Source organism: Mytilus californianus, unplaced genomic scaffold (genome assembly GCF_021869535.1).
Source record: "Mytilus californianus isolate M0D057914Y unplaced genomic scaffold, xbMytCali1.0.p SCAF_7, whole genome shotgun sequence".
In the NCBI taxonomy this organism is placed as follows: domain Eukaryota; kingdom Metazoa; phylum Mollusca; class Bivalvia; order Mytilida; family Mytilidae; genus Mytilus; species Mytilus californianus.
In genome coordinates, this window is record NW_026262723.1 from 97645266 (window position 1) to 97669450 (window position 24185).

The window sequence follows — 24185 nt, forward strand, 5'->3', positions numbered from 1 at the left end:
ACCACAAGGTTCCATATCACAAAGGGAAGGCTGTAATTGATTTTGGGGGTAATTGCCTCAAAATTTTATGAATTAGGGGCCAAAAAAGGGGCAAAAAACAAGCATTTTTCTAGTTTCATGACAATAACTTGTGTGTAAGTGTTTGGATATTTCTGAAATTGTACTACAAGGTTCCATATCACAAAGGGAAAGCTGGAATTGAGTTTGGGGGTAATTGCCCGAAACGTTTAGGAATTGGGGGCCAAAAAGGGGCCAAAAAAAAACATTTTTCTAGTTTCCAGACAATAACTTGTGTTCAAGTGTATTGATCTCTCTGAAATTGTACTGCAAGGTACCATACCACAAAGGGAAGGCTGGGATTGAGTTTGGGGGTGATGAATCATAAGGGGGTTCAAAAAATTTTGGGGGGGATTTTTTTTCTTTCTTTTTTTCCTTTTTTTTTTCTTTTAAAATTTTCCATTTTAAGTTGGTTATTTCTGATTTATATTTAAAAGCAAATAATAATGATATGGTAGGAGATACACACCAAACAGGATGTGTAAATTATTATATAATAAGTATTGTGCAATAGCAAGAAATTTTCAATTGCACAGTATTGCACAATAGCAAGAAATCTTCAATTGCACAGTATTGCGCAATAGCAAGAAATCTTCAATTGCACAGTATTGCGCAATAGCAAGAAATCTTCAATTGCACAGTATTGCGCAATAGCAAGAAATATCCAATAGCACAATATTGCGCAATAGCAAGAAATTGTCAATTGTACAGTATTGCGCAATAGCAAGAAATATTCAATTGCACAGTATTGAGCAAAAGAAGATACTTCGTATAAATTGCTTATTTCTTGATCAATTTCAATGGGGTTTATTCTTGAATTCTTGGGGTTCTTTAATATGCTGAATCTAACCGTGTATTAAGTTTTTGGATTTTGGGCCCCGTTTTTAAATTGGTCCACATTGAGGTCCAAAGGGTCCAAAATTTAACTTTGTTTGATTTCATCAAAAATTGAATTATTGGGGTTCTTTGATATGCCGAATCTAACCGTGTATTTAGATTCTTAATTTTTGGTTCCGTTTTCAAATTGGTCTACATTAAGGTCCAATTTAAGGGTCCAAAATTAAACTTAGTTTGATTTTAACAAAAATTGAATTTTTAGGGTTCTTTGATATGCTGAATCTAAACATGTATTTAGATTTTTGATTATTGGCCCAGTTTTCAAGTTGGTCCAAATCGGGGTCCAAAATTAAACTTTGTTTGATTTCAACAAAAATTGAATATATGGGGTTCTTTGATATGCTGAATCTAACCATGTATTTAGATTTTGATTTTTGGGCCCCGTTATCAACTTTGTCCACATTGAGGTCAAAAGGGTCCAAAATTGAATTCTTGGGGTTCTTTGATATGCTGAATCTAACCATGTATTTAGATTTTGGATATTGGACCATAATAGGTGAATGTCTAATTTAAAATTTTTAAGTTCTTAGACCACATTCATTCTGTGTCAGGAACCTATGCTGTGTCAAATATTTAATCACAATCCAAATTCAGAGCTGTATCAAGCTAGAATGTTATGTCCATACTTGCCCCAACTGTTCAGAGTTTGACCTCTGCGGTCGTATCAAGCTGCGCCCTGCGGAGCATTTTATTAAGAATTTTTTCATCATTTCATTAAGTAAAATTAAGTATTTATCCAACTTGAGATGAGTATAGAGAGATTACTTTAAAAATAATGACAAAAATATTACTTTTATAAATTATCTTATACATCTTCGAAAAACTAAGCATACTTACAATTATTTAAGGAACATATGTAATTGTTTTTGATAAATATTTCAAATTATAAATAACTTCAAGTCTTAATTAAATAACAAGGTTCCATCCATTTATATTTGTTCATCTCTAAGATTTTGAAGGAAAATGTTATTTTAATAGCCCCAAGAGACCAATCTATGACCAAGAAGTGTGGCATCAGAAAGGCAATTAGTGTTTCGGGAGGATTTAAATAGTTTTATACTGCATGGGGAAAATAACCAGATGTGAAAATTTGTTAAAGCTTGTAAAACCTGTATGAATGGACACCTATAGAAATAATATTAACAGAAGTTACTTATTCATGATATATTAGTAATATTTGAAACAACCTTGTTTTCAATATAACTTGTATAGGTAATTTTGAAAATTACTAGTTTAAGTAATGCCCTTAACTAAACAGTGGTATTTTTTTTTTATAAAATAGCAAAGTTAGTTTTTTATATAAAATATTTTTGCAATTTTAGGGGACATGGCTACTAAAGCTTGTAAACAGAGAAAAAAAAGGGGGATAGAATTTGGTTAGTTAATTCTGGTGATGTCTTCTTTCTTATATGCACTGAAAAATTATGTTGTTTTTATTACTATAGTACAGGACAAGAAAAAACTTTACTCATGTCAAGTATTTCTTTATTTAAAACATAGATAAATTCTGCACATATTTTTGGAAAATACCAATTAAACAAAGACTGATAGGGGGAAACAATTTTATATTAGATTTTCATTCAAGTACAGGTCAGGATAAAACTTCACTTATATAATTATGCCAAGTATTTCTTTATTTAAAATAAAACCAAATCCACACAATTATATTAAAAATGACAATTAAAGTGAGACGCACTAGAGGGAAAACAATGGTGGTATTACCTCCTCAACTTTTCTTAAGAGTAGCCATAATTTTTTTTATAAAAAACTAACTTTGCTATTTTATAAAAAAAAAATAAAAAATTATCATGGTTTTAATAGTTAGGGGCATTACTTAAACAAGTAATTTTCAAAATTACTTATACAAGTTATATTGAAAACAAGGTTGTTTCAAATATTACTTATATATCATGAATAAGTAACTTCTGTTAATATTATTTCTATAGGTGTCCATTCATACAGGTTTTACAAGCTTTAACAAATTTTCACATCTGGTTATTTTCCCCATGCAGTATAAAACTATTTAAATCCTCCTGAAACACTAATTGCCTTTCTGATGCCACACTTCTTGGTCATAGATTGGTCTCTTGGGGCTATTAAAATAACATTTTCCTTTAAAATCTTAGAGATGAACAAATATAAATGGATGGAACTTTGTGATTTAATTAAGACTTGAAGTTATTTATAATTTGAAATCTTTATCAAAAACAATTACATATGTTCCTTAAATAATTGTAAGTATGCTTAGTTTTTCGAAGATGTATAAAATAATTTATAAAAGTAATATTTCGTCATTATTTTTAAAGTAATCTCTCTATACTCATCTCAAGTTGGATAAATACTTAATTTTACTTAATGAAATGATGAAAAAATTCTTAAAAACTACATTTAGTCCACTTTTGACATTTAAAATAACTATTGAGTTTATATCAAATAATTTAAAAAAACAAAAAATACTTATTAATATATATTAAGTAACTAAAAAAAATAACTTGTTTAGTATCACCCCCTGACTGTTGTTTGTGTCTTGATAACTTTTATGTAGCATATTATATAATATAAACTATATTTAAATCATATCATCTAATTATAAAATTTGAGAATTTTTTTTAGTATAAAAAAAGAAATGATTAATAAATATAATAATTGTATATTTTTTGTTAAATGACTTTCACCTTTTTGTGGAGACTTGAGATTTCTTTCCAAGCATTACACAGTACTGTTAAAGATCAGTTATTATAAAAAAAGAAATGATTATTTTAAAAATATAATAATTGTATATTTTTTGTTAAATGACTTTCACTTTTTGTGGAGACTTGAGATTTCTTTAAAAGCATTACACAGTACTGTTGAAGAATTTCTAATCTATTCTATAGTTTTGTAAAATTTCAGGCAAAATGTATTTGAATAGATTAGATGTTTACACAGGTGTTAATTGAGCTTCCTCTATAATGCTTTACTTTCCTTATTATAGAAGTGGTGTAGATTTGATTGACATCTTAATGGATCATGATAATTATTTTCACATAAACTGCAGAGAAGAGCCTACTGAAAAAGCTCCGAGCATCCTCCGAGCATGCTCGGAGCTTCCTTGTAAGAATAAATCTATGATCCCTAAGGGGGTTCCAAAAATTTGGGGGGGGGGGAATTTTTTTTTTTCTTTTTTTTTCTTTTTTTCCTTTTTTTTTTTCTTTTAAAATTTTCCATTTTAAGTTGGTTATTTCTGATTAATATTTAAAAGCAAATAATAATGATATGGTAGGAGATACACACCAAACAGGATGTGTAAATTATTATATAATAAGTATTGTGCAATAGCAAGAAATTTTCAATTGCACAGTATTGCACAATTGCAAGAAATCTTCAATTGCACAGTATTGCGCAATAACAAGAAATCTTCAATTGCACAGTATTGCGCAATAGCAAGAAATATCCAATAGCACAATATTGCGCAATAGCAAGAAATTGTCAATTGTACAGTATTGCACAATAGCAAGAAATATTCAATTGCACAGTATTGTGCAAAAGAAGATACTTTGTATAAATTGCTTATTTCTTGATCAATTTCAATGGGGTTTTATTCTTGAATTCTTGGGGTTCTTTAATATGCTGAATCTAACCAAGTATTAAGTTTTTGGATTTTGGGCCCCGTTTTTAAATTGGTCCACATTGAGGTCCAAAGGGTCCAAAATTTAACTTTGTTTGATTTCATCAAAAATTGAATTATTGGGGTTCTTTGATATGCCGAATCTAACCGTGTATTTAGATTCTTAATTTTTGGTTCCGTTTTCAAATTGGTCTACATTAAGGTCAAAAGGGTCCAAAATTAAACTTAGTTTGATTTTAACAAAAATTTAATTTTTAGGGTTCTTTGATATGCTGAATCTAAACATGTATTTAGATTTTTGATTATGGGCCCAGTTTTCAAGTTGGTCCAAATCGGGGTCCAAAATTAAACTTTGTTTGATTTCAACAAAAATTGAATATATGGGGTTCTTTGATATGCTGAATCTAACCATGTATTTAGATTTTTGATTTTTGGGCCCCATTATCAACTTTGTCCACATTGAGGTCAAAAGGGTCCAAAATTAAACTTTGTTTGATTTCATCAAAAATTGAATTCTTGGGGTTCTTTGATATGCTGAATCTAACCATGTATTTAGATTTTTTATTTGTGGACCTGCTATCAAATTGGTTCATATTGAGGTCAAAAGGGTCCAAAATTAAACTTTGTTTGATTTCATCAAAAATTGAATTATTGGGGTTCTTTGATATGCCAAATCTAACCGTGTATTTAGATTTTTAATTTTGGGTCCCGTTTTTAAATTGGTCTACATTAAGGTCCAAAGGGTCCAAAATTAAACTTAGTTTGATTTTAACAAAAATTGAATTCTTGGGGTTCTTTGATATGCTGAATCTAAACATGTGTTTAGATTTTTGATTATGGGCCCAGTTTTCAAGTTGGTCCAAGTTGGGGTCCAAAATTAAACTTTGTTTGATTTCAACAAAAATTGAATATATGGGGTTCTTTGATATGCTGAATCTAAACATGTATTTAGATTTTAGATTTTTGGCCCAGTTTTCAAGTTGGTCCAAGTTGGGGTCCAAAATTAAACTTTGTTTGATTTCAACAAAAATTGAATATATGGGGTTCTTTGATATGCTGAATCTAAACATGTATTTAGATTTTAGATATTTGGCCCAGTTTTCAAGTTGGTCCAAATTGGGGTCCAAAATTAAACTTTGTTTGATTTCAACAAAAATTGAATATATGGGGTTCTTTGATATGCTGAATCTTACCATGTATTTAGATTTTTTATTTTGTGGGCCCGCTATCAAATTGGTTCATATTGAGGTCAAAAGGGTCCAAAATTAAACTTTGTTTGATTTCAGGTATAGAACCACTAATTCAGGCCCGGTCGGAAAGAACATACAAGAAAGTAGTACATATTTTAAACAAAATAGTTCCTACGCATAGCTGTATCTTTGTCAATAGTGGGAATATTTGGGTAGTTTTAGTATCAAATGAAAGCTTGGGGACTTGGGGTCACTGTAGAACCCTTGTTGAAAGTTTTATTTGAATAATAAAGAAGTATAGGAAATTTTAATAGGAGGACTCATTTGGCCTGTTGTTCAGATCAGAAGTTCCTGTTTTTGTACTATCAAACTTCCGGGAACCAGTACGCTCTAATATGCAATTAAAGGTATGTTGATTTTTTCAGCACAAGTCAGCATAAGGTACAGTTTTGACATGAAATAACTGCCACTTTATTTGAACTTAAGATAAAGTAGCCATTTATGCTTGAAATTGCAGAATTTAACATAGAAAGCAATGGGGCTATAAATTAGTGGTTTTAGACCTATTACTGACAGGCATGTGAAATTCTTTTTTTAGAAATCATACCCTTTACAGTGAAAATTGGTCACATTTGTTGTCAGAAATCATGTTACATTATTTTTTTTATGTAACAATTATGTTAGTGTCAAATTACAGCCCTCAAATTGCTACAATAAGGTATTTTAGCCTTTTTTGGTCATTTAGCATGCACACAGTTAAGATTTTACCTGAAATTTAAATTTTTGTATTATCTAACACTGAAACCAATGAAACTTGTATATTATGACTAGTTTATAGTATAAATATTGTTTTTGGTCAAATTATCTAGTGAGTGTTCATGTTTTATTGTGTTTCTTGGTGAATTATTTATTTCAAGGAGAATTGGTGTATACTTATATAGGAATTCCAAAATCTCACTTGAAATGCATTTTATAACCATTTTAGCAAGTTGTCTAGCTTGGAGATACATAAATTGCTTTGTTGATCCATGTTTATACATAAAAGTATGTTTTTTTTTACCTAATCACTCTCCTTTTCCAACATGTAGAAAAAAGGGGGGACAAAATTATCAATTATATTTTATGTTTGGACCACTGTATTTATATTCAAGGAAGAATCTCTGATAAAAATAAGACATATAGGTAAGAACACTGTTATTTGAGTAGATATTAACAAATCATAACTGGTAAAAATTGAAAAAGTGTCATATCTGTCACTATAAGTATCCATATGTAGTTTTCTTTGTTTAACGCATATGTTACTACCAGTCCAATTTGAGCTTGAATTCAGTGATATAGTGTTTTGACAAAAGCTTTATGTGTTTTTCTATGCTAGAAATAGATCATAGAAGGAAATTAAGTCAAGCAGAAGTCAATATAACAAGTTTGGTGCTGTTATAGGTATAGAACCACTAATTCAGGCCCGGTCGGAAAGAACATACAAGAAAGTAGTACATATTTTAAACAAAATAGTTCCTACGCATAGCTGTATCTTTGTCAATAGTGGGAATATTTGGGTAGTTTTAGTATCAAATGAAAGCTTGGGGACTTGGGGTCACTGTAGAACCCTTGTTGAAAGTTTTATTTGAATAATAAAGAAGTATAGGAAATTTTAATAGGAGGACTCATTTGGCCTGTTGTTCAGATCAGAAGTTCCTGTTTTTGTACTATCAAACTTCCGGGAACCAGTACGCTCTAATATGCAATTAAAGGTATGTTGATTTTTTCAGCACAAGTCAGCATAAGGTACAGTTTTGACATGAAATAACTGCCACTTTATTTGAACTTAAGATAAAGTAGCCATTTATGCTTGAAATTGCAGAATTTAACATAGAAAGCAATGGGGCTATAAATTAGTGGTTTTAGACCTTCATCACAAATTGAATTATTGGGGTTCTTTGATATGCCAAATCTAACCGTGTTTTTAGATTTTTAATTTTGGGTCCCGTTTTTTAAATTGGTCTACATTAAGGTCCAAAGGTCCAAAATTAAACTTAGTTTGATTTTAACAAAAATTGAATTCTTGGGGTACTTTGATATGCTGAATCTAAACATGTGTTTAGATTTTTGATTATGGGACCAGTTTTCAAGTTTGTCCAAGTTGGGGTCCAAAATTAAACTTTGTTTGATTTCAACAAAAATTGAATATATGGGGTTCTTTGATATGCTGAATCTAACCATGTATTTTGATTTTGGGCATTGGACCATAATAGGTAAATTAAAAAAATTGAAGTTCTTAGACCACATTCTTTCTGTGTCAGAAACCTATGCTGTGTCAAATATTTAATCACAATCCAAATTCAGAGCTGTATCAAGCTTGAATGTTGTGTCCATACTTGCCCCAACTGTTCAGGGTTCGACCTCTGCGGTCGTATCAAGCTGCGCCCAGTGAAGCATTTTATTATCTACTACTTGGACCAACTTCTACAAGAAGTGAAGGTACCTTCTTGTTTGTTATTTACCCAATTTTTGTTGGAGTCCCTCATAGCAAAATAAGAAACTTGAATAACTTGTGTCTTCCAAAGAAGTTTTGTATCTATTTATACTGCATTCGAAGTGCTCTTATTTGAATAATCAATTTTGTTTGATTTATTTGATATTTCATTTTAGAATTATGTATATATTGCAAATGGTTCAAGTTGGACGTTATTTTTACAATCCAAAGACACCATCAGCTGTTCCCCAACACAAGTGAGTAAACTGAATAAAATCAACTATTTTGCATCATCTTTGGGAAACAGAAAATTAATTTTACCTTTTAAAGTGAAAGATGTAATATCTATTTGTCATCTTGGGTGCTACAATTTGAAATGCAGGCATCCAAATAATTTTGTGTACATTGTACTTCTAAAAACTAAAATCCAAATTCTTGGTTTAATTTGAATAAAGCTAAAATCAAAAAGGATATTTTACATTCTGATGTTTTGCAAACTTTTATATTCTGTTGGCATCAACAGAACAAACCTTATTAACTATACTCTTACCAATTTTGATGAGTTTTTAAAATTCATATGACCATAGATATGTTTCATTATATCATTTCTATTTCTGATTTCAGATTGGAGGTTTGGCCTGGTTATATAACTTCAGTTTGTGAAAATGAAGGAGGATTGATGTTGCTTGCAGATGCAAGCCACAGAGTTCTAAGAACTCAAACAGTTCTAGAGTTGATGTAAGTCTGCATTTTACCAAAGCATTTTTATGAGAGATTATTAATATACTTCTTTGTTGTAAAAATGGGTGTTATTAGATAACTATGGTATAGTTGGCCAAAATAGGTTTTTAAATATCCCTACAATATAAAAGGTGATGGGTTCCACATGTCATTGACTAGATAAGTCCAAATAAGCCCGATTGATGTTTTTTAGGCTCAGTAGTTAGTACATCGGTCTATACAGTCTGCACCAAAATCTTTTCCAGCTGCTAGTCCGAAGACCAAAATTCCTATATTTTTCTTATTCCTCTTAACAAAACCTTGCAACTACTTACTAGTCTGAATAAAGTTTTACTAGTCTGGGGCATCAGACAAGTGGCTAACAGTGCAGACTGTCTATAAGATAATAATGCATCTTTTGGTTATATTATTGAAAAATTTCAAAATGAATTTTTCATACTTATCTGTTTTTTTATAAAAAAAAATGGTTGGTACAAGACAATGACATGAATGTCATCCTACTCATCTTTGTTACAGGAAGATCTTCAATGATGTATTTGTTTTCTTCAAAAAGGAGAAATATTGAATTGTTGAATCTTTGTACTGTACTAAAATAAAACATTAGTTTTGGTTAAAAATATACCTTTTTCATGGGATATACAGCCATAAAATGAGATTTACCTAAGAAAAATAATGAAATTTACCTGAAATTTCACCAATTTTACTTCCAAATAGTTAGACATAATATAGAGCATATTAGGTGGCAACCAAAAAGAAATTTACACAATAAGGTGTATTTTGTGTTTATCTATTCTCAGGCAAAAAATTATTTTTGGAAATACTTGTGCTCTATGTTAATGTAGCCAAAATGTTTTTCAAATCAGCCTTTATTTTGTAAAAAATCTGCCTCATATTTTGATTATGACATCACAGTCTAATTATTTGGCTTATATTCACTTTTTCTGAAATTCTTTCTTCTGATGCTTAGAAAATATGATTGGTATTGGTATCATGCAGTATTTTATTTTCATTTCAAATGACAGGGTAAAAAAGTTCCAAAACAAACCTTATCCTTTCAAAAGTTAATTATAAAGGAATAATTACATAAATACTTATGAATATTAAAGCCTAGTCTACTGTTTAAATTACACCTTAGTCCAAAATTTTAAAACTCATCTCATTTATTTTGTTTTTAAGCCCTTCGCTTTATTGATGGGCACAGCATGTGTTATGCGGTTCATCATTGATAATATTTAATGTCATATAAAGTGTTATGCAGGTAGACAACTTATTTGACAACTCAGATAAGATGCATTCAGCAATGTCATTTATGCTCTTGGTAAATTTTCAAATAATTGAAGCTTTACAATCTAAGATGGATCTCTTTTGTTTGTTTCAGGCAACAAATTGTACAGAGAAATTCAAGTGGCTTTCAAGATGAATGTGTAAAAAAACTTGTAGGGACTGTGGTACTAACAAGATATAACAATAAGACATACCGCATAGATGATATTATCTGGGATAAAAGTCCTGCTCATTCATTCCCCTGTAAAAATACAGGAGAGTCTATGACTTTCCTAGAGTATTACAAGTAAGTGTTATTTGATAGTTCAAACAGGAAGATGTTAACATTGTGTATGATATTAGTTTTATTTCACTTTTCTTGAGAAGAAAAATTCACATTCACATGGATGACAAAGCTTTATAGTTGACTTATTTCTATCATCATAATTTGGTATTGTTTCTTCCAACTGCTTCAGTATTTACTATTTTTCAAAAACCATCCTCTCTGTTTCAGGTACAATTGGAACAAACTTAGCAATACACCTTATTGCTATTTAGTCCAATCCGGGAAAAACAGTTTAAATTAGACACTTCCTGTTGCGGTTAAATGTTTCAAAAACAAGTCATCAGTAATGAGCTGAGGGAGGACAAAATTTGGAAAGTGAACATTTTAAAATTTTGATAGTTTATGAAGCAATCTTTAAAAGACAAATTAAAGTCATTAAAAATACTTTGTTTGATGTGTTTACAATGGTTTTAATATGTCTCTATGAAAAGTTTTTTGCAAAATACATTGTTTGAACAAGATAGCTTCAACTGGTTTGAAAAAGTTGTGTAATTTTAGAACTTATCTGGATTGGAATAGATAGCGATAAGGTGTATAAGATCGGATTTCTTTTCAATAAATTGTGAACGAAAATTTATTTGAAGAAATGTAAACTTACTTGAAAGTGTCCTAGGAAAGGTTTAGAAAAATGATGATTCTTCCTTAATATGGAAAGCTGGGAAGAAAAAAATACATAAATTAAAAAGCAAAAAAATCACATTATAAAACTGCTTATTGCAAGAAAGAAAAACTTAGAACAAACCAAATCAGTATTAATTTATCTCTACCATGTATAAAAGGTGAAAAGAACTGAAGATAATCATCAGAACATTGTTTATTTACTTGTCAAGATATAGATGAAAATTCCAATAAAAGTAATTTAATCCAAACATTATCAAAATGTTTTCCCATAGAAAGGTGGAAAGACTAGAAAAGTCTCAAGTTTATAAGCTGTAGGTGGATGTGGCCTTCTAAAAAATGTTATGATAATGTTACAGGAAAGCTTACAATAAAAATATTCAAGATGATCAACAGCCACTTCTTCTGCACAGACAGAAAAAGAAGAGAACACCTCAGGTATATATAAGTATTATATATAAGAGTCCTGTCATATTAAATGATCAGATTACATTCATTCTCTAGGAGATCATTAAAACTATATATGCAAGCCTCCATCATAGCTAACACTAAAATCTGTTTGTCTCTCAGACATTTACAGCTCATAATGTATGTTAAATATTTCTTTTCACTATATATTGGCAGTGAGTTGCATCAAGAGTTTTGTATGACCTAAAATCATGCTCATTGACTATGTATTGTGTGCTTGCTGAAACCAAGTGTGTACACAATATGTAATGCATGTTTTAACAATTTGTCGCTTTTCTGTGACACATTGCAGTATCTTCTTAGTTTCATGGACAGCCTTTCAATGAGATGTTCTGGGAATATAAAAATATAACAGAATTTTCATCATATTTATTTTTCTTTAACTTTTGCATATCACAGCATCTTCATCTAGTATAGTTTGCTTTATAAGGGTTAACTACTTTATTTTTACACCTTTGAGGCATCTACTTCCAATAAACCTAAAAACAGGTTATGTATTAAACATAATGTGCATGTAAGGACATATTTGTTTTGTCTCCCCCAGATATTACATATTTTCACAAATTAGATATTAAGTAATAAGGTTTTGGGTCTGCTTCAGCTTCACTGTGACTGATTTCAATCACCATCACACTTCTACTGCATGTTTGTCAAACACATGTATTTGCCACTGGACATAAATCTAACAACAATCAATCAAGGAAATTTATACATGAATTTATTTAATTTCATCATTGTTAATTAAGCAGTGCAACCTATTTCCAGACTGGTTTTATTTCCACATAATGCAAATCATACATGAGAGAAGTAAATCTTTCATAGGTAATTGCAAAGTCTAGACCAGGTTTTAGTTATGAAGTTTTGTATTATCTGTTTTGTCTCATACAGAGAATAATATTTGACTGTCAATATTTACATCTTTGCCCCACTTGAGATTTTGATTCATGGAATAAAAAGGGCTGTGAAGATGGTTCTCAATAAAGAACTCAAAATGGTTTCATATCTATGTTGACTAAATAAATGGAGTTAAAAGACTTACCTTTTTTTCAGGGAATGGAACAACAATGTGAAAACATCTGTTTAATTCCAGAGTTATGTTACATGACTGGTTTAACAGATGAACTACGATCAGATTTCAGAGTTATGAAGGTAATGTTTGTAGTTTATATATTTAATGTATTTTAAGGAGATCTGATACAGTTTCACGTTGTATTGTCATTTCAATGCCCCTGTTAAAGGCAATAGGGGCATTAAGTGTTACCCTTGAACCTCCATCCGTCTCATTTTCGTTTCCGCACTCAAGTTTTTTTCATCCAAAGTTTATGAACCTCATACACTGCTAAGAGCCAAAACTTGCAGACAGAGTTCGAATCTGGGCAGTAAGTCACTTACAGGTCTAGAGATATGTTCCATTGATAATTTGGAAAATTGCTATTTTTTTTCCGCACTCTTAAGATTTCCTCATCCAAATTATGTGTTCATACACAATGCTAAGAACCACAATATGCAGACAAGAGTTCCGATCTGGGCAATAAGTCACTTACCGTTCTAGAGTTATGCCCTTTTTAACTTGGAAAATTGCAAATCTTGAGCAGGGGCATTTGTGTCCTCAGGCACATTCTTCTTTTATTGTAATTTTGAAATGTTTTAGGTCTAGGCGAGATCTTTACTAAAACTATAACAGATAGACAGAAAATTGTTAATAGCAAACATATTGCTATCATTGAATGATTCCAAATATAAGAAACTGGCCTTAAATGAATATTGTTTCTTATTTCTAGTGTTTGCCAACTAAAATAGATAGGCACAATCTTAAAACAGCAAAATTTTTACTGGTGAGTGACTCAGGCTCTTAGGAGCCTCTCTTGTTTAAATTTTTTGTCTGTTTTCTTGAGATGATCTACTTGTTCTGTCTAACAGGCAATACATGTATATACAGTTTTAAACTTTTTTACATGCTATCTATTTATGTAATTTTTGCCTGCATTGCATCCATTACAAACTATCATTACGAAAGAATTGTATTATAACATTTAGAAGCAATCATGATGTGCAGAACCATGAACAATGCAGTGTTCTCCCCAGGCCGATATGACGCTGCGGTACCGCAGCGCCTTCATAATATTTTTGTAGATCCTGCAGCGTCTTAATTGGCCGCTGTCCCTTAATACTTGATCCCGCAGCGTGTTAATTTTCACATTTTCATTATAAATGTTGGTTAAAATTGTCAAGTTACTGATCACCGCTGATGGGTCGGTCAGTGTTACGCAATAACTGATAATAAGTTTTACGACGCTTATCTCAGCCTTATCGGACTATGTTATCAGGTAATAGCGTAAATGATCATCAAGAAGATAGATATTTTTTGAAGAAAATTAAAAATTATAAAACTTAAGTGCAGAAATTGAAGAAATAGATCGCAAATACATTGTATTTACGCATCGTGTGTGTGATCACTTGACCATTTATATAACGAATTTTTTCATTGGTGGAGAAGAAGAATCTATTTAAACACGACCAATGAACGTGTTGAATACACATGATAAATTTGAATACACATTGCTAAAGATATTTACGATGGAAACTATGAATGAAAGTATTAGTAGTTGAAAAAATTAAAATAAAGTTTGATTAAAGATAACGAGGAGTGATTTACTTTAATAGAAAGTGAAACAATGTTGCTTGCAAGGTAAATTCGTCTGAAACTGTCATATTTTTAGAAATAAAATGATCATTGAACAACGATCGTGAATCCGTGCGTCGGGAAATATGTGACAATCAACACGGGTACAGAATCGCCGCAGCTTCTGTATAATGTCACTGGTAAATAATTTCAATGGTTTTAACTTTAACGAATTTGTAAAGTTTCGTTTATATCTATCTGCCAAAGATAGGATTAAACAAATTATAATACGCACGGAAGCGTAATATGAAACTACGGAAACTGGTCAGCTGTTCATTTATAAAAAAAAATTGTTTTAAAAAGTTGTATACCAAATATCTTAACCCTATTCGATTTTATTAATTCTGAATGAACATGTTCTCTGCAAATAACAAAGGGGTGAATTATAGGCAAATGGTAGATGATGGAAGTAGAAGTTTTTTTCAGACCAATGACTTCTAATGAAAAGGGGAATACACCTCCGTCTACACTGTCAGTATAAGCAGATTTCATTGCTTCTAATCCCAACCAAGCTCAAGTTTTAGCAATTGATAAAAGCAAGCACCATGTTTCTGGTTTCAATGACAAGTGGCTGACTGAGTTTTCATGGCTTAGAAATGTTAAAGGGGGTATAAGCAAAAGTTATTGTGAGTAGGGGTTTAATTTTTAACCCTGAAGAGGATAAAGACAAAGTTGAGGAACAGACTGTCCAACAAAATAACACTATCTTGAAACAATATCCCTAGAAGGAGCAGAGAGTAGAGATGAATATTTATATTTTGACTTCTTTAATTGACTGAATATAGATAACTTTTGTGTTTAAAATCAATTTATTTCATATATATATTCTTGTAATTCATTAATACTCTGCATTATTAAACACATAACACAAAGCATTATAATACATATTGCATGTCATGATTTATGACTTATTGCTTCAGATCACAAACGTTCACTCTAAAAAAAGAGTTACGCGCCCTTGAATTTTGCGCCTTAAAAAAATTCTGGGGAGAACACTGCAATGGAAATCCAGCTTATCAAACAACAGAAATAATTATATTTGAACTGATAATTCACAATTACATCACTTTGAGAAAAATACAGTGATTAATTTGTCTTATAATGTTCCTTACATGAAATTGATTGAAAAGAAAGGTTTTTATATGCCTATCTAAGACAGGACATATTATGTTGTCCGTCTGTCCATCCGTCGTCAACACTTCGGACAATAACTAAAAAACGCTTTTCCAATTTTCCTGAAACTTGGGTGAATTGTTTTAATATATCTATTGACATAAGCTCGCTTTCTATTTTTATAAATTTTAGATTTTACGTTTCCAAGTTAGGGGATTTTATATATATATATAAAAAAAGGGGATATTTTCCATTTTTGTCGAGCCTGCAACATTTATGTTGCGAAAGCAAGACATAGTGATCCTATATATTTTCAGTTTCAGTATTTTTCTGATAGATGGACTTAATTTTTTACAGTTTACATTTACAGACTATCTGGGATTAAATTTTTTTGACATGATAAGTTTGTAAACCTTCATGGATTCTTATGAAACTTGGACAGAAGCTTATCTTCAAGACCAAGAAATAGCATCTAAAGAAAATGTTTAATTTTTTTTTTAAATTCTGTATTTTACTGATAAATAGACTCACTTTTTAAGTCGACATTACACTTTTACACCAACAGCAGCAATTGTAGGCAAGACACAGGGTTCCTGGGAACCCCTTACAAATTTTTCTGACTAACTCATAAATGCTTTGAGAAATTATCATGAAACTTTGGTGAATTGTTTAAATATATTGACATAAGTTTCCTTTTGATTTTTAAAAATTTCTGATTTTACTTTTTTGACGTATTGGGACTTTATTCATAAAAAAGGGGGGATTTTCCAGTTTTCAGCCAATAACTCAAAAACGCTTTGAGCAGTTTTCAAGAAACTTTTTTGACTTGTTTATATCTATTGAAATAAGCTCCCTTTTTTTTTTTTTTAGCTCACCTGGCCCGAAGGGCCAAGTGAGCTTTTCTCATCACTTGGCGTCTGTCGTCCGTCGTCGGCGTTAACTTTTTACATTTTGAACTTCTTCTAGAGAACCACTGAATGGAATGAAACCAAACATGGCATGAATGTTCCTTATGAGGTGCTGACCAAGTGTTGTTACTTTGTAGCCGATCCATCATCCAAGATGGCCGCCGGCGGGGGACTTAGTTTAACATAGGACCCTATGGGAAATGCATACAAATGACTTCTTTTAGTGAACCACTGAATGGAATAAAACCAAACATGGCATGAATGTTCCTTATGAGGTGCTCACCAAGTGTTGTTACTTTGTAGCCGATCCATCATCCAAGATGGCCGCCAGCGGGGGACTTAGTTTAACATAGGACCCTATGGGAAATGCATACAAATGACTTCTTTTAGAGAACCACTGAATGGAATAAAACCAAACATGGCATGAATGTTCCTTATGAGGTGCTGACCATGTGTTGTTACTTTGTAGCCGATCCATCATCCAAGATGGCCGCCATCGGGGAACTTAGTTTAACATAGGACCCTATGGGAAATACATACAAATGTCTTCTTTTAGAGAACCACTGAATGGAATGAAACCAAACATGGCATGAATGTTCCTTATGAGGTGCTGACCAAGTGTTGTTACTTTGTAGCCGATCCATCATCCAAGATGGCCGCCAGCGGGGGACTTAGTTTAACATAGGACCCTATGGGAAATACATAAAAATGTCTTCTTTTAGAGAACCACTGAATGGAATGGAACCAAACATGGCATGAATGTTCCGTATGAGATGCTGACCAAGTGTTGTTACTTTGCAGTCGGTCCATCATCCAAGATGGCCGCCAGCGGGGGACTTAGTTTAACATAGGACCCTATGGGAAATACATACAAATGTCTTCTTTTAGAGAACCACTGAATGGAATGAAACCAAACATGGCATGAATGTTCCTTATGAGGTTTTGACCAAGTGTTGTTACTTTGTAGCCGATCCATCATCCAAGATGGCCGCCAGCGGGGGACTTAGTTTAACATAGGACCCTATGGGAAATACATACAAATGTCTTCTTTTAGTGAACCACTGAATGGAATGAAACCAAACATGGCATGAATCTTCCTTATGAGATGCTGACCAAGTGTTGTTACTTTGTAGCCGATCCATCATCCAAGATGGCCCCCAGCGGGGGACTTAGTTTTACATAGGACCCTTTGGGAAATACATAAAAATGTCTTCTTTTAGAGAACCAATAAATGGAATGGAACCAAACATGGCATGAATGTTCCTTATGAGATGTTGACCAAGTGTTGTTACTTTGCAGCCGATCCATCATCCAAGATGGCCGACAGCGGGGGACTTAGTTTAACATAGGACCCTATGGGAAATACATACAATTGTCTTCTTTTAGAGAACCACTGAATGGAATTGAACCAAACATGGCATGAATGTTCCTTATGAGTTGCTGACCAAGTGTTGTTACTTTGCAGTCGATCCATCATCCAAGATGGCCGCTAGGGGGGGGGGCTTAGTTTAACATAGGACCCTATGGGAAATACATACAAATGTCTTCTTTTAGAGTACCACTGAATGGAATGAAACCAAACATGGCATGAATGTTCCTTATGAAGTGCTGACCAAGTGTTGCTACTTTGTTGCCGATTTACTGTTCAAGATGGCCACCAGGATATTTTATTAAATAACAGGACCAATATTAATCAAAATTTGGCCTCAATCATTATTTGGGTATCTGTTATGATTTTTATACGACCGCAAAAAAATTTTGTGGTCGTATATTGGTATGACGTTGCCGTCGTCGTCGTCGTCCGAATACATATTGGTTTTCGCACTCTAACTTTAGTTTAAGTGAATGGATCTTTTTGAAATTTGACCATAAGGTTAAATACCACAAAAGGAAGGTTGGGATTGATTTTGGGGGTTATGGTACCAACAGTTAAGGAATTAGGGGCCAAAAAGGGGCCAAAATGAGCATTTTCTAGTTTCCAGACAATAACTGTGGAACGGTGTATGGATCTCTATGAAATTATACTACAAGTTTCCATACCACAAAGGGATGGTTAGGATTTGCTTTGGGGGGTTATGGCTCAAACTGTTTAGGAATTAGGGGCAAAAAAGGTGGAAAAACAAGGTTGTCCTGGTTAATGGACAAATACTTTAGTACAAAACATAATTTAAAGCAGTGTAAGGGAGATAAATCAAATACATCATTGAAATTATCTCCCTTACACTGCTTTTAAATTATGTATAAAGTAATGGTTAATGAACAATAAAGATAATCTAAAACAGTGTAAGGGAGGTAATCCAAATACAACGTTTTGGTTACTTCCCTTACTCTGCTTTTAAATTATGTTTAAAGAAATGCATATTTATAAAGGAAGACCAGTAAAAATATCTGCAAATGTTTTCATCTTTTTTTTTTACAAAAAAATCCATATGAAAGATTTGACACTATATTTTTATTAATTCTATTATAAAATAGATTAAGTTAGCACTATGGTAAATTTAAATGGGTAATTATGGTTGCCAACTCCATTGGAAATTTGAATTGAGATTATGACCATATCTTGAGGGAAAGAATTTTTTTGGGGGAAAAAGGGGGGGGGGGGATAAAAAGAAATTGTGGGGGGCCAATTTTTTCTCATTTCAGATTTCAGAAATTAAAAAGAATTATTCTTCAAATATTATTTTTTTTTCAAATTTCAAATATTGAAAAATTTCAAGAAGTAATCTTTAATTGCACAGTATGGCGCATTAGATTTGTAAAATCTTTGATCACATTTATTTATTTGTTATGCCGAATCTAACAGTGTATTTAGATTTTTAATTTTGGGTCCAGTTTTCAAATTGGTCTACATTAATGTCCAATGGGTCCAAAATTAAACTTTGTTTGATTTTAGCAAAAATTGAATATATGAGGTTCTTTGATATGCTGAATCTAAACATGTATTTAGATTTTTGATTTTTGGCCCAGTTTTCAAGTTGGTCCAAATTGGGGTCCAAAATTAAACTTTGTTTGATTTCAACAAAAATTGAATATATGGGGTTCTTTGATATGCTGAATCTTACCATGTATTTAGATTTTTTATTTGTGGACCCCGCTATCAAATTGGTTCATATTGAGGTCAAAAGGGTCCAAAATTAAACTTTGTTTGATTTCATCTAAAATTGAATTATTGGGGTTCTTTGATATTCCAAATCTAACCGTGTATTTAGGTATTAATTTTGGGTCCTGTTTTTTAAATTGGTCTACATTGAGGTCCAAAGGGTCCAAAATTAAACTTAGTTTGATTTTAACAAAAATTGAATTCTTGGGGTTCTTTGATTTGCTGAATCTAAACATGTGTTTAGATTTTTGATTATGGGCCCAGTTTTCAAGTTGGTCCAAGATAGGGTCCAGTATTTAAACTTTGTTTGATTTCAACAAAAATTGAATATATGGGGTTCTTTGATATGCTGAATCTAAACATGTATTTAGATTTTTGATTATGGGCCCAGTTTTCAAGTTGGTCCAAATTGGGGTCCAAAATTAAACTTTGTATGATTTCAACAAAAATTGAATATATGATGTTCTTTGATATGCTGAATCTAACCATGTATTTAGATTTTTTATTTGTAGGCCCCGCTATCAAATTGGTTCATATTGAGGTCAAAAGGGTCCAAAATTAAACTTTGTTTGATTTCATCGAAAATTGAATTATTGGGGTTCTTTGATATGCCAAATCTAACCGTGTTTTTAGATTTTTAATTTGGGTCCCGTTTTTTAAATTGGTCTTCATTGAGGTCCAAAGGGTCCAAAATTAAACTTAGTTTGATTTTAACAAAAATTGAATTCTTGGGGTTCTTTGATATGCTGAATCTAAACATGTATTTAGATTTTTGTTTATGGGCCCAGTTTTCAAGTTGGTCCAAGTTGGGGTCCAAAATTAAACTTTTTTTGATTTCAACAAAAATTGAATATATGGGGTTCTTTGATATGCTGAATCTAACCATGAATTTAGAATTTTTATTTGTGGGCCCCGCTATCAAATTGGTTCATATTGAGGTCAAAAGGGTCCAAAATTAAACTTTGTATGATTTCATCAAAAATTGAATTATTGGGGTTCTTTGATATTCCAAATCTAACCGTGTATTTAGATTTTTAATTTTAAGTCCCGTTTTTTAAATTGGTCTACATTAAGGTCCAAAGGGTCCAAAATTAAACTTAGTTTGATTTTAGCAAAAATTGAATTCTTGGGGTTCTTTGATATGCTGAATCTAAACATGTGTTTAGATTTTTGATTATGGGCCCAGTTTTCAAGTTTGTCCAAGTTGGGGTCCAAAATTAAACTTTGTTTGATTTTAACAAAAATTGAATATATGGTGTTCTTCGATATGCTGAATCTAACCATGTATTTTGATTTTGGACATTGGACCATAATAGGTAAATTAAAAAAATTCAAGTTCTTAGACCACATTCTTTCTGTGTCAGAAACCTATGCTGTGTCAAATATTTAATAACAATCCAAATTCAGAGCTGTATCAAGCTTGAATGTTGTGTCCATACTTGCCCCAACTGTTCAGGGTTCGACCTCTGCGGTCGTATCAAGCTGCGCCCCAGCGAAGCATTTTATTATCTATCTTTACATAATTTCTAAAACCAAAGTAGAGTCAGGTGAGCGACACAGGCTCTTGAGAGCCTCTAGTTTTTTTTTTTATAAATTTCTGGTATGACATTGCTGAGTTATGGAACTTTATTCTTTATAAAATCGTTGAAAATCGCAGCATTTCTAGTTGATCATATAAATTCATTTAAAGCATAAAGAAAAGCTAAAAGGGCAACGGGCATATCATGCACTCATGGCGCAGCTCTTTATATTGTTATAATTCACTACCCTAATTTCCTTCGTTTACTATTCCTCATCTCAGTAAAATATTCTCACTTATGAAAGCACATAATGTAACTATGTTTCTGCCATCCTTTAGGACAAAATTAGAAAGGTAAGTGCTACATGTCCTTTGAGGAATTGTGTTTTTAGTCAGATCTTATTTCTTGTAGTATTTGTAATCAAACTTATCTATTCTCATTCAGTTTGCTTCAGATTTCTTTTTGTTCATTTTTTTTTTTTTTTGTAATCATCGTCATCTTTAGTTTATCCAACTACATTTGCAAACAGAAGAATATAGATCCATTGATGATTAATTGGTTTAGTCAACATCTACCTAAATAGATAACAAACCTTAATTACAGACTAGCCTTTAAAATACTGAAAATCAAGAAATGCAATTGTAATTCACACACATGTTGGCAAAAGAATTGGTGAGTTATGTTATAAAGTTTGACCTTTCTTAACCTTTTCACGTCTCCTTGTCATTTTTGTCATTTTTATACGACTGCAAAAATTTTTTTGGATCGTATAATGGTATGATGTCGTCTTCGTCAGTTTAGGAATTAAGGGCCAAACAGGGCCTAATCTAGGATTTTGGAGAGGGAGAAGTGACTTCTCCTTCCACGAGAGAGAAGGGAGAAGTGGTCAATTTCTTGGAGAAGTGAGATTCCATTACCGTTTCAGTTGCATAGTGTTCTTGTGCTTATCACTAAAGAAATTGTTTTACATGCAATAAAAAATATACTTGCAGTTTTTTCATGTTATTGTACAGTCAAGGGTCTAACTTAAAAAAGTTATTAGAGAAAAATAACATACATTTGTTATTGTGGACTAAAAAATAAAAAAACTGTGATAACATATGAATGTTACATATTTCAAAGGGGCAATATACATACTTTATTTTGTTAAATTGTATACAAGTTCTATTGATATTATCATTGTCTTTGTGTATACTAAACTTCAGAAAGATATAACAGTTCATAGTTTGTCAATCATGCATAGTACACCTATGTTATAACAGAAAATATATGCCTGTTATAACTAAAGGGTGTTATTACAGCTTCTCTACATCTCTTCAAAGCCTTTGCTCAGACATATATGACAATGTATTTTATTTTATTGTAAGAAATAATGATCAGAGCATGTAATGAGGTTCTGCGCAAGCTTCCCAGTAATTCCCAAGTGTCTCATATAATAAGTTACATGCCTGAAATAACTAAGCCTTGTTATTACAGCTAAGTTTATCCCTTAAAAGCATTGTGTCATTGATTTACCATGGTTGATAAAAAATGTATTAATTGAATTGGAAAATTAGTTATCAAGGTTATGTATTAAGTTACTGCGCAGTTTCAAGAATTCCCAAGTGCCCACTAAAAATAAAAATATTTATATATTTAACTAATAACAAACAAATGTTACGTAACAGACTAAGAAAAAAAGAGTAGACAACTCATGAAAGTATCTGTAATAACACATGTATGTTTTTTTTCTCTAATAACTTATTTAAGTTACACCCTTGACTGTTGTACAAAATGTATATATAGAAAAAGTTCTTAATAAAAAGGTTTAGACAATATAGTTGTTATTTATTCATTGATACCATTTGTACTGTCAACTTGAATTTAAGTTTAAATAAAATTTGTTGCTTGTGACATGAGGGAGTAGCCTTGTAATATTATGATGCATTAAATTCATGTGCATCTACCTCAATTTATTTTTAAATGTCCAGAAAAATATGACTCCCAGTTTACCTGATGAATTTCACATGACTGGGAATTTAATTTATATCACCACTTGTCATTATTTTGTAAAACATTATTGAATGTCCAGGACATCATGTTACATGCACTTGTAAATTGAGATTCTCGTTAAAGATTGTAAGCCTATAAATGAAAATATCTGTCAATCACATATTAATTAACCGAGAAAGAGCTTATTTCTATCACTTTTTAAAGCTATCTAAAAAAAAAATCCACTGCTGATTACGTTTGCAATCACATTATCCATCAGCTGTCTTTCTACCTTTTATATTTCAATTTTTATTCAATGAATATATTAAATCTACCGTTACATGTAATTCCCACCCTTAACCTACCAAATAGTACAATTTGATCGATTCGTAATAAATAAAAATAAAACAAATCAGCTGAGTGATTACGCAACATCCTCAGATAAAAATCATCGTAAAATGATAACTTTAACAGACAGTCAGTTTTTCGTTTGAGTAGTTTTGAATGTTATATCCGAGGATGTTAAAGTCGCCATTATATTTATTTAATTTGATCGTCAGCAGTATTAGTTCTGGGTCGTTTCGAAAATCTCGATTTTCCTTGTCAGTCGCCATTTTTTTTACCTGGGAGACTTGTATTCACAAGTTGTCTCCCTTTTACCGATTTTCATAGCGATTTGACTTCGCCATAAAGTCAGTCAGCTGGCGAGATTTAGCGATTTTCAAAATTCTTTGGCGACTTAAATCGTCATTTCGCCGGCAAGATTATGGCCTGGGGCCAAAAAGGGGCCAAATCAAGCATTTTTCTAGTTTCTGGACAATAACTTGTGTGTAAGTGTATGGATCTCTCAGACATTGTACAACAAGGTTCCATATAACAAAGGGAAGGCTGGGATTGAGTTTGGGGTTAATTGCCCCAAACATGTAGGAATTAGGGGCCAAAAAAAGGGCCAAAAAGAAGCATTTTTCTAGTTTCGAGACAATAACTTGTGTTTAAGTGTATGGATCTCTCTGAAATTATGCTACAAGATTCCATACTACAAAGGAAAGGCTGGGATTGAGTTTTGGGGTTATTGCTCCAAGGGGGGTTTCAATAAGTTGGGGGGGGGGGGATTTTTTGTTTACAATTTTTTTTTCAAAATTTTTCAAATTTCAAATTTTTGAAAAGTTTCAAGAAGAAATCTTCAATTGCACAGTAGTGCGCAATAGATTTGTAAGATCTTTGACCACA

At 31.8% G+C, this 24185-nt stretch overlaps 1 protein-coding gene across 1 annotated transcript in view; it reads left to right on the forward strand.

Moving 5' to 3' along the window:
* The window catches only part of LOC127708810 (piwi-like protein 1), an 85371-nt gene that overhangs the window by 22021 nt on the left and 39165 nt on the right, over positions 1-24185 (forward strand). The window contains exons 8-12 of the mRNA XM_052213946.1: positions 8401-8481; positions 8849-8962; positions 10344-10535; positions 11552-11630; positions 12711-12809. Coding sequence (XP_052069906.1) covers positions 8401-8481; positions 8849-8962; positions 10344-10535; positions 11552-11630; positions 12711-12809 — 565 coding nt within the window. The remainder of the gene's footprint in view (positions 1-8400; positions 8482-8848; positions 8963-10343; positions 10536-11551; positions 11631-12710; positions 12810-24185) is intronic.